The sequence below is a fragment of the Plutella xylostella genome, chromosome 21 (genome assembly GCF_932276165.1).
Source record: "Plutella xylostella chromosome 21, ilPluXylo3.1, whole genome shotgun sequence".
Taxonomy (NCBI): Eukaryota; Metazoa; Arthropoda; class Insecta; order Lepidoptera; family Plutellidae; genus Plutella; species Plutella xylostella.
Window position 1 is genome coordinate 4,937,708 of NC_064001.1, and position 15,510 is coordinate 4,953,217.

Below are 15,510 nucleotides of genomic sequence, written 5' to 3' on the forward strand. Positions count from 1 at the left end.
CACTGCTGGGGCACGGGTCTCCTTCCAATGAAGGAAGGGTTTTAGGCCTAGTCCACCACGCTGGCCTAGTGCGGGTTGTGTAAGCCTATTTTCCACTGTGTAGTGGGTGGTGAAATTACAATGAGGTGGAAAATAAAAATATCAGAATGTTGTACAATTATTAATATTTATTATATAGAAATTATATAAGAGTGGAGAAACCAAAGTTCCACCACTGCGTTTCACGCCACAGGGGTAGAAGGATGGTATTAACCACAGAGAAACTCTTATACTACTTAAATGAGACCAGGGATTAAGCCCTTATAATTGTCTGGTTGAAGTACACAAGGTATTGCAAGGAAATTATATAAGAGTGGAGAAACCAAGGTTCCACCGCTGCGTTTCACGCCACAGGGGTAGAAGGATGGTATTAATCACAGAGAAACTCTTATACTACTTAAATGAGACCAGGGATTAAGTCCTTATAATTGTCTGGTTGAAGTACACAAGGTATTGCAAAGAAATTATATAAGAGTGGAGAAACCAAGGTTCCACCGCTGCGTTTCACGCCACAGGGGTAGAAGGATGGTATTAACCACAGAGGAACTCCTATATTACTTCAATGGGATAGCAGTTTAACGTTAAGGCCCCGTAACCGAAGGACGTTGATAGCCTAGCGCCTACAAAAGGTTCAAAGTGCAATTTAGATACTACTGCCCGTTCTAACGGGGCTCCCTATGAAGAAAAAATAATAAAATAAAGGTTTTAACCCGCTAGAGTCCACCCGGGTTCTGCCTTTGCAATCCTACATTCAGCAGCGGCGTTAGAAGGCTGATGCCGCTGAAGATTAATGGAAATCCTAAGGAAATTCCTCAGTATCCGCTCAACGAACATACAACGGCCAACCTGGACTGTCGGACGGGGCCAGGACAGGAGCTCCGGACGGCTCGTGGCTCGCTGACGGCTCTGGTCACCAACGACACCTTCTTGGAGGTTGGGGTCAGGTGACACGCGTCTGGCAATCGCACGCTTCACCGGGCAGGATTGAAATTGTCGGCAATTCTGGTTAGGTACACGTGGTGTGATGCTGCGTGGGTGTCTGTGGCACGTATCTGGTAACAGGAAATATGAAGCAAGGAACTTGGTACCAATACGGCCTGTGCCACGCGGACCGGGAAGAAAAATCTAACCACACATTTACTCGAGACGTTCTGACAGAGAATGGCTCGCCTCCTTGCCAGTTCCGAAAAAGAAAAAACCTTCACCGGGATGCCAGCTCATCGTCGGGTCCAGCTCACAAAACTACTCTGTGGCCAGTCAACACCATCATTGTTCTGAGCGTCATATCGCCACTGACCACTGTCCGATGACGATCTAGCACGAGTTTTCTCAAAAGACCACAGACAACAACTGAAACTATATCCTGTGTGTCGAATTTGACAGCTGATACTTGACAAGACTAACAAAGTAAACAACAAACATAATGTTTATTGTAAACAATAAACGAAATGTTAAGTTACAAAAATAATGGTGTTACCCCCGTCCCCACCAGAATTTTTCGAGGGTATGAGAAAAATTCAAAGATGGCCCTCCATCTCTAAATCCTAAACACCTAAAACAATCGGAATATGTGGGTCACTCACCAACTCAGTAAAGTCCCTAAGCAATGAGGTAAACCCTGAAATAAATTAAATGGAAAAAGTCTCAAAAAAAACTACCGACGCATAGTGAATGAGTCCTTGGCATTGTTGGCTTACTCAATAGAGTAAGTCAACACACACAAAGGTGGCCTCCGGAACTATTCACTGACTTTGCAACACAACGACGCATAGTGAATGAGTCCTTGGCATTGCTGGCTTACTCAATAGAGTAAGTCAACACACACAACGGTGGCCTACGGAACTATTCACTGACTTTGCAACGGATATCCTTTAAATGGCATTCCGCTTGCCTAACGTTAACATCTTCCAAAAGATAGACCAGGTTTGACAGTTTTTGTATCACCTCACACTTCTCGAACTTCGGGGCTAGCTTAAGAGCTATAAATTTATCGGCGTCACTACGGTTATGTGTCCGCCTCCAAACAAAATCCCCGGTGTTGTAACAAGCATCACGCCGGCGACGGTTATAATAACGGGCATTGCGACTATGAGATTTTTGTAGTTCTGAGTCTACTCTCACGAAAACCTCTTTGAGTCCTCTCAACTTCTGCATGTACTCCGATCGAGAGCTTAGCTGTATGTCGTCAATGTCTTCGACATCTCCGTAGACACGTCCATCCGGTACAGCCTCACGTCCATGTACTAGCATAAATGGGGAGAAACCCGTTGTATCGTTGACTGCTGTATTCATGGCAAACTGTATTTCTGCGAGGTGACAATCCCAAGTTCGGTGATCCGACCCTACCATTGTAGCGATGGCGGTAACGACGGTCCTATTATAACGCTCGACAGTGTTAACCTGAGGAGTGTGAATAGGTGTGTAGTGGACTTGGGGGATATTATACTTGAGGAATAAGTCCTTTACTTCATGCCCGATGAATTGGGGTCCATTATCTGCAATTACTGTTTGTGGAATACCATGCACCAAAAAGATGTGGTCCTCCAGAATCCCGGCGACATTTTTACTAGTGGCACGGCGGAGCGGGAAGAGTAGACAATACTTGGTAAAACAACATACTACTACCAGAAGGTGTTCGTGTTGTTGTCGCGACCGTGGCAGTGGACCAACTAAATCCATGCTGATGCACTGGAATGGGCGACGACAAACTTTGGGCTCACCCATCAAACCTGGAGTGAGTTGGTTTTGATGCTTGTAAGATTTACAAATGTCGCATTTGGCCACATGATCCGCTACATCGCCGTACATGCCAGGCCAAAAGTAGCGGAGTCTTAAACGCTTGTATGTCTTTTCAGCTCCCATATGGGCCCCCATGGGCGTGTCATGGTTCTTTATAATAACATTCAGTCTCTCTTCCGGCGGGATTACTTCCTTCCAGTCGAAGTCGCTCGTCAAGGTTGAGTTGCTTTTGGTATACCGATACAGCCTACCTTCGATGATCACCAGATAGGGCATGACTGGGGTCGTTTTAGACACCGGGAGAGGATATTTGCGTACCAAGAGTCATCATTGGAGGAAACAACATTCACGGGCACTGCACGAGACAGTGCATCAGGTACCACATTCTCCTTCCCTTTCCGATGTTCGACGGTAAAATTGTAAGGGGACAAACGACAACCCCAACGTTCCAGTCTTCCAGTGGGGTTTTTTAAGTTCAAAAACCATTTCAAACTCGAATGATCAGTGATTATCCTAAAAGGTCGACTACCCTCCAGGTAAGGACGAAAATGTTCTACAACAAAGACGACCGCTAACGCTTCTCTTTCTGTAGCAGAGTAATTCCTTTCTTGCTTATTAAGTGAACGGCTGCAATAAGCGACCGGGTGTTCCTCACCATTCACAGCTTGGGTCAGCATGCCGCCTACTCCGAACTCCGATGCATCGGTATGGACCGTGAAAGGTTGGGAAAAATCCGGACACGCCAAGACTGGAGCGGTCGTAAGAGCTGTTTTCAACTCATTAAATGCGATTTCTGCTTCCGGGTTCCACTGAAAAGAAGGTGCCCCTTTTCGCGTCGATGTCAGGCGGTTCAAAGGCGCAGCAACATGGCTAAAGTTCTTAATGAAACGTCTGTAGTAAGATGCGGTCCCCAAGAAACGCTTCACATCTTTGCGGTTCTGCGGAGTAGGAAACTCGACTATAGATTTTACCTTGTCAGGGTCTGTGCGCAGGCCCTTTTCATCTACCACAAATCCGAGGTACTTTAGCTCTCGCCGGAAAAAACAGCATTTTGATAAGTTAATCGTCAAACCTGCAGATTTCAAGCGTTCCTGCACTTTATGTAGCAACGACAGGTGCTCCTCAAACGTGGAGGACACGACCACGATGTCATCTAAATAGACAAAGATCTTCTCGCCACAGTCCGGACCAAATAATTTGTCCATGAGTCTCTGCTGTGTCGCTGGAGCTGAAGTAAGACCAAAGCACATTACTTTGAATTGAAACAACCCACGAGCAGGAACCGTAAATGCTGTTTTCTCTTTCGAATCCTCGCTTAAAGGGATTTGTCAAAAGGCCGCCTTAAGGTCAATAGAACTGAGATACCTAGCGTCCCGGAGTTGGTCAAGGATACTATGGATGTAAGGCAAAGGGTATGCGTCGTGTTTTGACACCTCGTTCAATTTGCGACTATCCAAACAAAACCGCAATTCACCATTAGACTTCGGCGCCATCGTGACTGGACTATTCCATGGACTACTGCTTTTTTCGATAACATCCAACTCTATCATCTCATCTACTTGGTAGTTGAGCTCCTTCAAGCGTTCGGGGGACATATAATAATATCGTTGTTTAATCGGGGAAGCGTCTCCGGTGTCAGTCATGTGGTTTATTAGACCTGTTCTACCTAAACCCATGTTTTCGAAAGAGATGTCCTCAAACCTTTGTATGACCTCATCCGCTGCGGTACGTTCAGAAGGACTCAGCTCATTGAAAGGATGCAAATGTCTAACTTCGTTAACGTGAGAGTTCACCTTCTGTAAAACCTTTCTGCTACTCAAGAGATTCAGTACTTCTGGAGCTATGTTGAAGGCATGCCAGAAATTCATCCCTAGTATCAACTCCGATGTAACGGTAGGAATCGCATAAAATTTCACGACAGCTGACACTTCCCCTACAGTAACTGGTAGAAGGAAAAACCCGGCGACTGTGGACCTTGACCCGTTAGCTGTGGGGGAAGTGTCAGCTGTCGTGAAATTTTATGCGATTCCTACCTGTGGACTCAGGCCTGTCTAAGCGATAGATTAGACTATAAGCTAACGGATTAAACTCTGTTCGGGCGCCAAATGTAAGCTTATTTTCCACTGTGTAGTGGGTGGTGAAATTACAATGAGGTGGAACATAAAAATATCAGAATGTTGTACAATTATTAATATTTATTATATAGAAATTATATAAGAGTGGAGAAACCAAAGTTCCACCACTGCGTTTCACGCCACAGGGGTAGAAGGATGGTATTAACCACAGAGAAACTCTTATACTACTTAAATGAGACCAGGGATTAAGCCCTTATAATTGTCTGGTTGAAGTACACAAGGTATTGCAAGGAAATTATATAAGAGTGGAGAAACCAAGGTTCCACCGCTGCGTTTCACGCCACAGGGGTAGAAGGATGGTATTAATCACAGAGAAACTCTTATACTACTTAAATGAGACCAGGGATTAAGTCCTTATAATTGTCTGGTTGAAGTACACAAGGTATTGCAAAGAAATTATATAAGAGTGGAGAAACCAAGGTTCCACCGCTGCGTTTCACGCCACAGGGGTAGAAGGATGGTATTAACCACAGAGGAACTCCTATATTACTTCAATGGGATAGCAGTTTAACGTTAAGGCCCCGTAACCGAAGGACGTTGATAGCCTAGCGCCTACAAAAGGTTCAAAGTGCAATTTAGATACTACTGCCCGTTCTAACGGGGCTCCCTATGAAGAAAAAATAATAAAATAAAGGTTTTAACCCGCTAGAGTCCACCCGGGTTCTGCCTTTGCAATCCTACATTCAGCAGCGGCGTTAGAAGGCTGATGCCGCTGAAGATTAATGGAAATCCTAAGGAAATTCCTCAGTATCCGCTCAACGAACATACAACGGCCAACCTGGACTGTCGGACGGGGCCAGGACAGGAGCTCCGGACGGCTCGTGGCTCGCTGACGGCTCTGGTCACCAACGACACCTTCTTGGAGGTTGGGGTCAGGTGACACGCGTCTGGCAATCGCACGCTTCACCGGGCAGGATTGAAATTGTCGGCAATTCTGGTTAGGTACACGTGGTGTGATGCTGCGTGGGTGTCTGTGGCACGTATCTGGTAACAGGAAATATGAAGCAAGGAACTTGGTACCAATACGGCCTGTGCCACGCGGACCGGGAAGAAAAATCTAACCACACATTTACTCGAGACGTTCTGACAGAGAATGGCTCGCCTCCTTGCCAGTTCCGAAAAAGAAAAAACCTTCACCGGGATGCCAGCTCATCGTCGGGTCCAGCTCACAAAACTACTCTGTGGCCAGTCAACATCATCATTGTTCTGAGCGTCATATCGCCACTGACCACTGTCCGATGACGATCTAGCACGAGTTTTCTCAAAAGACCACAGACAACAACTGAAACTATATCCTGTGTGTCGAATTTGACAGCTGATACTTGACAAGACTAACAAAGTAAACAACAAACATAATGTTTATTGTAAACAATAAACGAAATGTTAAGTTACAAAAATAATGGTGTTACAGTTGGTGGACCCCAACACAAGCAACCTTGTGCTGAGAGAGTTGTCGGGTAAGTGGGCAACCCGACTGTCACATGTTTTCAAGCTGCCCGAAGGCCTCTGCCTAGGCTTAACGACTACTGCCGAAGCAGCAACCGGGACCCACGGCTTAACGTGCCGTCCGAAGCACGGAAGCGTCCAGAAAAGCACCACTTGAAATTGGTCACCCATCCAATGGCTGACCATGCCAGCTGTTGCTTAACCTCAGTGATCAGTTACGATCACTGAGGCCCGCTCGACTACGGACGCTTCATACATACAGTAATTAGCACATTGAAAATCATTATTATACCTACTTCTTATGTAAAAACACTTGATATGAGGAAACTCGCTAATTAATAATAACAACCAATATTATGTTTCAATAACATACAGCATGCCAATAATTTCCAGGAAATCATCCACGTAATGGATTACTCGCAATTTAAGGGATTGAGGGAATCGGTGAATTATTAATTCGTCAATGTGAAATCTGTTAAAATAAATGCTAAAAAATTTTCAAAATCCTACATGCGTTTAGTACGATATTTAGTTATTATATCTTTCATTCTACTCGTAACTATGTAGGTATAACTCAGTATCACCAAACAAACCTTAACTACGTCTATATATACAGTGTGTTGCAAAATTGGTATACTAAGCCGTAACCTACATGTGCAGCATGTTATATCTAAGCCCGAAACTGAAATCAGAATTTGGAAATTCGCGAAAAATATTTTTTTTTTTTTCATAGTAAAAAGTCACGTGACCAACAAAGTTTCTATGGAAAATTAAAATATTTTTTCGCGAATTTTCAAATTCTGATTTCAGTTTCGGGCTTAGATATAACATGCTGCACACGTAGGTTTCGGCTTAGTATACCCTTTTTGCAACACCCTGTATAGTTACTCAAACTTTTAGCCCATGCCTCACGTCACATTATATTAAATGTAGTAGTACTTGCACAACCCCTCTTAAAAGTTGCGTATTTGGTCATATATCATCACGATATTTTTTTTTATTTAAAAAATATATATCTTCAGGGCTCCACCGATGTTCAAACTTTCAAAATTTTGCATTTTTTTAAATATCCACCATACATTTTTTTTTACTTTTGAACTAGAATTTACACATTAATGTGCTATTAGTGTATGTGAATATAAAAACAAATGTCAAGATCATCGATATTTGGATCAATACTTCAATTTCAATCCAATAAAGAGCGAGTTTTACAATTACTCAAGTTTAACTTCGAAAAATATCTATAATTGAAAAGATACCTCTTTAATTAACAAATTTATAGCTATTACATAAAACATGAAGTGTTTTATCGAGTATTCTGGAAAAAAATGACTTTTGTTTCTGTATTTTTTTTTCTTTTGTATGAAAGTTACAAAAATTCAAAGTGAGGTAGACTCCCCAAGATAACAAGAAATTCTATTTTTTTAGTAATTTTTTAATCAGTGTAATATTACGCAAGTTTTGGTGCCTATTCTGATACTGTAGCTAGAAAACGAAATTTCCCCATACTACGACGGGACACCCTAATGTACACCTATATAGGTAGTGGAGTATGCGTGACTTTCATCCCGAATTAAACTCTTTATGTTAATTTGAGATAAATTTGATCTCGGTTACCAAAACTCATTATTAAGGTCTATTACATCATAGAATAATTTAATCACATTTTAACATTAAACTGATAAACAGTAATTAGTAGATAAATAAATTATGTTTTAATTTTGTTAAATACCTATGTATGAAAGCACTAGGTGTAATTTACCAATTCGTTACAATCCATAAGATTGCTAGGTACTCTCCAAAAAATTTAATTAGCATGGAGAGGACGCTAAACGTGTCAGTTTTGGGCAAAAACTTATTCACAAGAAAGTTACGATATTTTTAAATAAAAACTATTGTTTTTAACCACGTTAAACGTAAAGTAATAATCACCCTCTTACTGTGAGAATAGCAGCGCTGGTGTTTTGTGAATACACCGGGACAAAGAAACAGTTTTGGGTCAAGATTTTTAGTGGTGCTCGCACTTAGCTAGCCTTAGAGTGAGGGTACAACATGTCGGCTCAATTTACTTATTTATGTGGTTCTGTCGCTACTATCAACCACACTTTTTATTAGGATAAGTAGAATTTTATTGAGGAACGAATAGAAGGTGGCTATATCCTACTTACTCGGACCTGGGTTATTGGGCATTGGTCATTGAGGAACATACAATATTTAGACATAGGTAGTAGAATAGGAAAAAACACAATATGACGTGGTATTTACAATGAACATAGCTATACTATGCATGTCGATTTGTCGAACAGTTAACAAACCAACGCTCACAATTTAGATTGAAAAATCAGTTTACATTGTCAAACTTTTCAGTGTACACACTACACAATATACGGACTATGTATGTAGGATTGTTGTTTCGTTTTTTAACGGCTCGGATGCGTTTTTGAATATTTAGCTTGCAAAGCATACCTACATTCAGTTTGTATTGATATCGTAAAATACTGCAGGTGATTTTTTAATAAAACAAAGCAACAAAATGTAGGTATGTTTCTTCGTATGTAATTCATAACGGACTGTTACCCTACTTTGTTGTCGCGGCGATAGGTGATTTGTAAAAATGAGATATTCTTTTATACAGTATTATAATAATGGTAAGTAGGTATATTATTATTTTTGTTTGTCTAAGCCACTGGTTGTTTTCACATTGACCACCCTGTTTTTTTATAATATGGGGGCTAATTAACACACGGCCGTAAAGTACCTAGTATGGGTATCGGAAAACTGATATATCTACACAGATACATATTATTATTATTATGTAATATTAACTCTTACCCGGATTGTCGGCATAGCAGTCAGGATAACTAACCACTACAGCATTCGGTCGTAGGTATGTACTATATGTATTGTGAAAATGTTTTAGTGAAGGACTAAGGACCTAAGGTGTTTAGTGTGTTGTGTGATATTTTAATTAATCCAATAGTGGAAATAGGAACTATTTATCTTTTTCCTTCCTATACGTACAAAACCCGTGTTTTCTTTTAGGTAAATACTGTAATTTGTATTTTGTGTTATGCCGTTGACAAACACAACTGGGGACACTTTTTTCTACATTTCATAAAATTGAATTAATAAACACGGGGTTTGATGTTACGGGACAAAAAATAACTACTATTTATATTTAAAAGTGAAATGAAAAAAAATAACTTGATAACGGTTAAAAATACGAGTAGGTACACTTTATTCAAAATTGTTACTGAACACGTAAGTGGATATTTCACTGGTTATAAAACTACACCCTTACTACCGTAATCCCAATACTGCGTTTATGGTTTATAATAAAATATTTAGTATCCAGTTCTAACAAACGATTTGGGGTCATCCAGCTACATTGGAAACTTTATCTTAGAATGTTATTGAGGATAAATGTTATGGTGGTGTGAGGCGTAAGTGCTTACCTAAGGTTAAAGGTTATATTCATTGTATGAAATACGAAGGTAAGTTTATAAGTTTAAGTGTAGATTAAAATTATATCATAATTATATTGTATACACAATTTTGCAACACCCTGCATATTTTATACTTGAATGATAATATGTATAATTGCATATTTTTTATTATGTGCTTCTTTGTACAAGTTATACTGAGATACTTATACATATGTACTATACGCTCAAGCAATATTATATTTCTATAAATAAAATAAAATAACAAACCTAGGTACTTAAAATGCTTTAAATGAAAATTTTAAATAAGTACTTACTGCAACTATGAAACACCCTCCCGGCCTAAGGAACGTATAAGTAACTGAGCCTTAAGAAGAACCCAATAAGTTGCTGAGCCTTAAGAAGAGCCGGTCCACACGAAAACAGGATTTACGCGTAAACATTTCTCAAAATGCGCCGTGTAACTGCGATCCTTCGTCACAAGTGCGATGTAGTAATTGTAGAGGCGTTACGTGTCTTGTTTACACATAATATAACATAAGGGGTTTTTGTCCCGTGAGCGCCTTTTTGAGCTTTTACACATAACTGTATTTTTGTATTACACAAAGTTCCATCTGTGCTGTGTCAATGAAACTTTTGATTAAAATAGAATTCCTATTTCTTTAATTTGATAACAATTTTAAATTTTTCAATGCTAGATTTTTCTGTTTGATTAATTTTGCACATAATACCTACACCACCAGTCTTCAAAGGATTTTAAATCCCAGATATTTTAAACAGAGTTTTTAAAATACATGATTTTTCTTTCATATCAACCCATGTATTCAATTTAAAAGTCCTGTTCAACACACCTCTCCTACCTGCTCTATCAAACTTGGTCGGATGACTCGTTTTATTGGAAAACTTACCGGAAATACGCCCCAAACTACTTATATTTATTATACAAGCTGTCATGGCGACCCTTTGGGCCATTTGTCTAAACCCGTGCGGAAGAAAAATAATTCAGTTTACTCTCACAGGATGATGAACTACTTTAATATAATATTATTATATAGAGGTTATATCTTTGGGATACTATAGGTCAGTGGCAGTCCAAAGAGCGGCAGTCGTTCAAGAGCCCGTTTCTCACGACAGATATAATTATGCAAGATCTAAAACCTGACCATGACATTTCACGACGAGTGAGTGAAAAACTCCAAAAGTATACTAAGTTACAAAACTTGAAATTTTGATCGTCGTTTGTGCTACAGCTTTCAGAAATTTGGCTGGTACAAAAAAAACCTCTTCTTTAACCACTTCTCGTGTAAAATCACTTTCAACGATTAGGTATATTCCGGCATTGCCTTGCAGTCTCACAGTAAATAATCCCAAATACGGGCTGCCACTGTTTAGCATATAATTGTCATACTTCATAGTCCCGCACAAGTTCCACAATGTAGCCAGGGAGGTCACTCTATACGATGACAAACGAAGTTTCAGAGCGCTGCTGCGCGAGCTACTCTATCTCGTTGTAGTAAGCGTGCCGATTGCACGACAGCTCTCGTTCGTTTGTTTTTCGTCAGTATAAAGTAACCCTCCAGGCGCCTATCAGTTGAGTATCTGAACACGTCAAACTCCTTAACATAAATTATAACTACGTATAGCTAATTGATATGCATGAGTGGAACCAAGTTTGAATTAATTCTGGATACGTTTAAACATACCCGCCGCTTTGATACATAGGTAGATGAATACTCGGAAATTTACGTCGCATAAAAGTTACTGTCAGCTAAGTAGATCCTACTCTAATATAATTTCCTAAATGTGTTTCAAGACGGGAAACCAGTTTCTTTTATTGATAGCGACATGGAATTTTATCTTGTTTGTTGTATCGAGGGTATTTTGTTGTCAAGGGGTTTAGCTCTATAATGTCACCAGCAAATTTTGATCGTATGTAGGTATTTTATCATATAAAATCTTTTAGGCCTTGTACTTCTCACATGGTGTTTAAAATCTACGAAATTCTGGTTTCAATTTAGTCAATATTAAATTTGATGTAGCAATGTAACCCTTTCGTAGATAAGTCAGCAAAGCATATCTTTTCCAATTAATCCTGCCCTACAGAGGTTGATCTTTAATCTACAAGAAATTAAATTTTCCTCAGGCACAGCCAGTTTGCGAAATAAAATAATTAAATTTAGAGCTTTACTTTATGAAAAAGTTATAATAATTAGTCAACATTCAAAAGTTCATTATTAATAAGTATACTATTATTATATGATAGACAGACGTACCTCATTAGTGATAAGATAAGATATACTTGACTTGACATTAAAATTGTGACCTTTGATGAACTGTGAGACAACTTTTAACAAGCTTTATTATAATGTATTAAACAACTTAAAAAGAAACTTTGAAATGCAAAAAAATACAAGAGTAAATAAGTATAATCAACGATACATTTTAAGCCAGAAAAATAACAAATAGTTATACCTAGTTATATATGGCAGATTTACGATGGTATGCACTGTACACAAACTGTTTGCAAATAAGTACTTTTCTTTGATTCCCGATTAAAAATGAGCTTTGTTATAAGTTTTAGGTTTATGCACTCACTGTAGATTCGGCCTTTTTGTTTAATAGTTTTATATTATTTTTATGCTTTATTTTCTAGGTACTTATCGTGTTGGTGAGAAATACTAGACCCAGACGAAATGATTTGCGAAATACCGTGAGTACACGCAATTTCTCATTTTAATCTAGTTTACAACAAATTATAATCAAGGATGTTTAATAATGGAACATTTCTTAATATCTAAAACGTTTCTTAAACAAGAAATACTTTTATTAATCCCCGAAGTGGTTAACGCCTTGCGCCGGAATACCAAAGACAAGGAAAGCCTCAGAGCGACATTTTCTATACTTTCTCCATTCATTCGAAGAATCCTGCTCTGAAAATGATTCTTATTCCAACAAAAGTACAGTCGAAAATTATTTGCCTATCCACAGTTCTGAAGGACAGGTTAAATAAAACAGAAGATTCCAGAAACTTTTAAGTAGCTTCACGCTTCATGTGCGGGTGAAATTATCTCTTTTATAATTTCGATGATGCTTTATTATTTATAAGTAAAGTTACTAATAAAATATAGAAGATTTGTTTGTGATTGTATTTAGAAAAAAGCTCTGACTGACCCGACCCCTATAATAATAATACCTTAATAACGCATAGTTAAAATAACTACATGGATCGACTTAAATATGGGAATGCATCTAAAAATAAAATATTATCAAGATTTTAATGACACCTAAGGTTTTTTAACTGATAATCATTTTTAAGGCGGTGCTAAGCTCGCGCGAAAAAGCGAGCTATAGTACCTACAAGACCGAGGATTGACGATTGATTTATTCATGAAGTTTATCCTTACACATCAGTTTCCCAATAAAGGGTACAGTGACAGGCAATATGGACCGTCTGATCTAGTACTCATGGACCATCGTTTCCGTATCCGTAATACTTTTTTTCCTGTTTTATTGGCTCCAACGCTTCGTAAGGAAATGAGTTTTAGCCCCAAATGCTGTGTATCTTTCCTTAATACCCATCAAAAAGACCCTTTCCTTCACAAAGAAATTGATGTGTCGTTTATGATGCTCATTTGTATCAGTAAAGTACTCGTACATGACAAAGTGATTGTTTGTATAGATAAAGATAAATTTACATAATATAATGCTTACATACGTATATTATTTGAGTCATCCTGCCCCCATATTCTGTATCTCCGAGTGGCACTGGTTGTTATAAAATGACTGTCAAGAGGATTATTAATTAATAACTTTTTACTTGTTATTCTATTTTCAAAAACATTTGTGTTGAATGTCAGAATATATCAAAAACTCTCTTTTATATTTTTTTCACTAAGATTTGTTGTGTTGACGACCGAATGGCGTAGTGGTTAGTGACCTGACTACTGAGCCGATGGTCCCGGGTTCGATTCCCGGCTGGGGCAGATATTTGTTTAAACACAGATATTTGTTCTCGGGTCTTGGATGTGCCCGTAAAATGGCAATAGGCCCGCCCCCTATTACATTGGGACTAACACAACACTCTGGCGAAAAGTGGGTGCAGCAATGCATCTCTGCCTACCCCGCAAGGGAGTACATTAGTACAAGGCGTGAGTGCGTGTTTTTTTTTTTTTTTTATTTGTTGTGTTTTTGGATAATATTCAGTAAGTTGATTCCAATTAAGGTGCAATAACTATCACTCCCAGAAAGAATATAATTGAGTAAATATATACTCGTACATCAAGATTAATTTTTAAGGTTATGAACATGCTCTTAATTATTTAAAAAGCCATAATTATTAGGTATGTATACACAGTATTTAATATATTATACTTATGTAACATTATTTGGATGATAATACAATACAATACTCTAAACACGACCATCTATTCTATTCTATTCTCTGTGGGGGTGTGTACCAGCACCTGGCTCTCTCGAATGGAACATTTGTGCATATCCCCAAGGTCTAAACTACCTTCCTATCTCGGACCATTTCCCACCATACTGGTCCACTGCGGGTGGATCCACTGGGTTCACATATCTAGATGTGCTACATCCAGATATGCAGGTTTCCTCACGATGTTTTTCCTTCACCGTAAGAGCGATGGTATACATTGTACTTAAGTTAAAAGAACTCATTGGTCAGCGCCAGGATTCAAACACGCATCTCTGGCGTGAGAAGCGGTTGCTTACCCAACTGAGCTACCACCGCTCTCTAAACACGACCATCTTTATGCACCACGAACATAGAACGGCCTCTTATAGAAATCTCTACCAGACAACCTTTGGAGGGAGTTTAAAAATAGTTAGGAGGCAGCTGTTGTGCGAGCGTATACATATATACAACATAACATAAACTATATGAAATGAAATGAAAAATATGTTTATTTAACCAAAAAATGAACACAAGTTATCTTAATAAATGAATATGCTGTAAAAGAGACCTTTTCATTATATTTCCGCTCAAAGCTGAGATCATGGATAATTAATCTGAGTTGCTGCAACTCCCGGCGCCTGGGAATGAAACGCCAAATCCAAGACCACATTACTCCTGCTTCAGATCACCAGAAGGTTACTCTACACTGACGAAAACGAACGAACGAGAGCTTTCGTTTAATCGGCACGTTTAATTCAACAAGCAGCGCTCAGAAATTTAGTTTTTCGTCATATAGAATGAAATAAATAAATATAAATATAAACACTCACACCTTGTACTAATGTACTCCCTTGCGGGGTAGGCAGAGGTGCATTGCTGCACCCACTTTTCGCCAGTGTTTATGTTAGTCCCAAATAATAGGGGCGGGCCATTTTACGGGCACATCCAAGACCCGAGAACAAAAATCTGTGTTTAAACAAATATCTGCCCCGGCCGGGAATCGAACCCGGGACCTTCGGCACAAGAGTCAGCGTTGCTAACCGCTGCGCCATCTGGTCGTCACTCTACACTGACGAAAATGAACGAACGAGAGCTTTCGTTTAATCGGCCCGTTTAAATCGCATCACACACAAACCTTTGAAGGCTTATGTGGTGTTGTATATTGTTATTATATGTACCAATATGTGTTTGTTAATAAATAAATTTAAAAAAAAAATCAACAAGATAGAGTCGTGACTCGCCCAGCAGCGCTCCGAAACTTAGTTTTTCTACATAATATAGAATGACCCCCGAA

The 15,510-nt window shown here is 39.2% G+C and overlaps 1 protein-coding gene across 1 annotated transcript; it reads right to left on the reverse strand.

Moving 5' to 3' along the window:
• Window positions 1–1,881: 1,881 nt before the first annotated feature.
• LOC125490196 (uncharacterized protein K02A2.6-like) lies at window positions 1,882–4,421 on the reverse strand. The gene is made up of 4 exons (XM_048628663.1): window positions 4,253–4,421; window positions 3,851–4,006; window positions 3,434–3,808; window positions 1,882–3,056 (listed from the first exon to the last, which is right to left on the reverse strand). Exons 1-4 carry the CDS (start codon window positions 4,419–4,421, stop codon window positions 1,882–1,884), a joined length of 1,875 nt encoding a protein of 624 aa, XP_048484620.1.
• Window positions 4,422–15,510: the final 11,089 nt, after the last annotated feature.

What these genes read in the sequence shown, in the direction of transcription:
- LOC125490196 (XM_048628663.1), bottom strand. Translation starts at nt 4,421, where the DNA reads ATGACTGACACCGGAGACGCTTCCCCGATTAAACAACGATATTATTAT. An exon ending in GATGGCGCCGAAGTCTAATG is followed by an intron (nt 4,007 to 4,252) that starts GTGAATTGCGGT and finishes GTCTTACTTCAG; the next exon opens with CTCCAGCGACACAGCAGAGA. An exon ending in GGAACGCTTGAAATCTGCAG is followed by an intron (nt 3,809 to 3,850) that starts GTTTGACGATTA and finishes TTTTCCGGCGAG; the next exon opens with AGCTAAAGTACCTCGGATTT.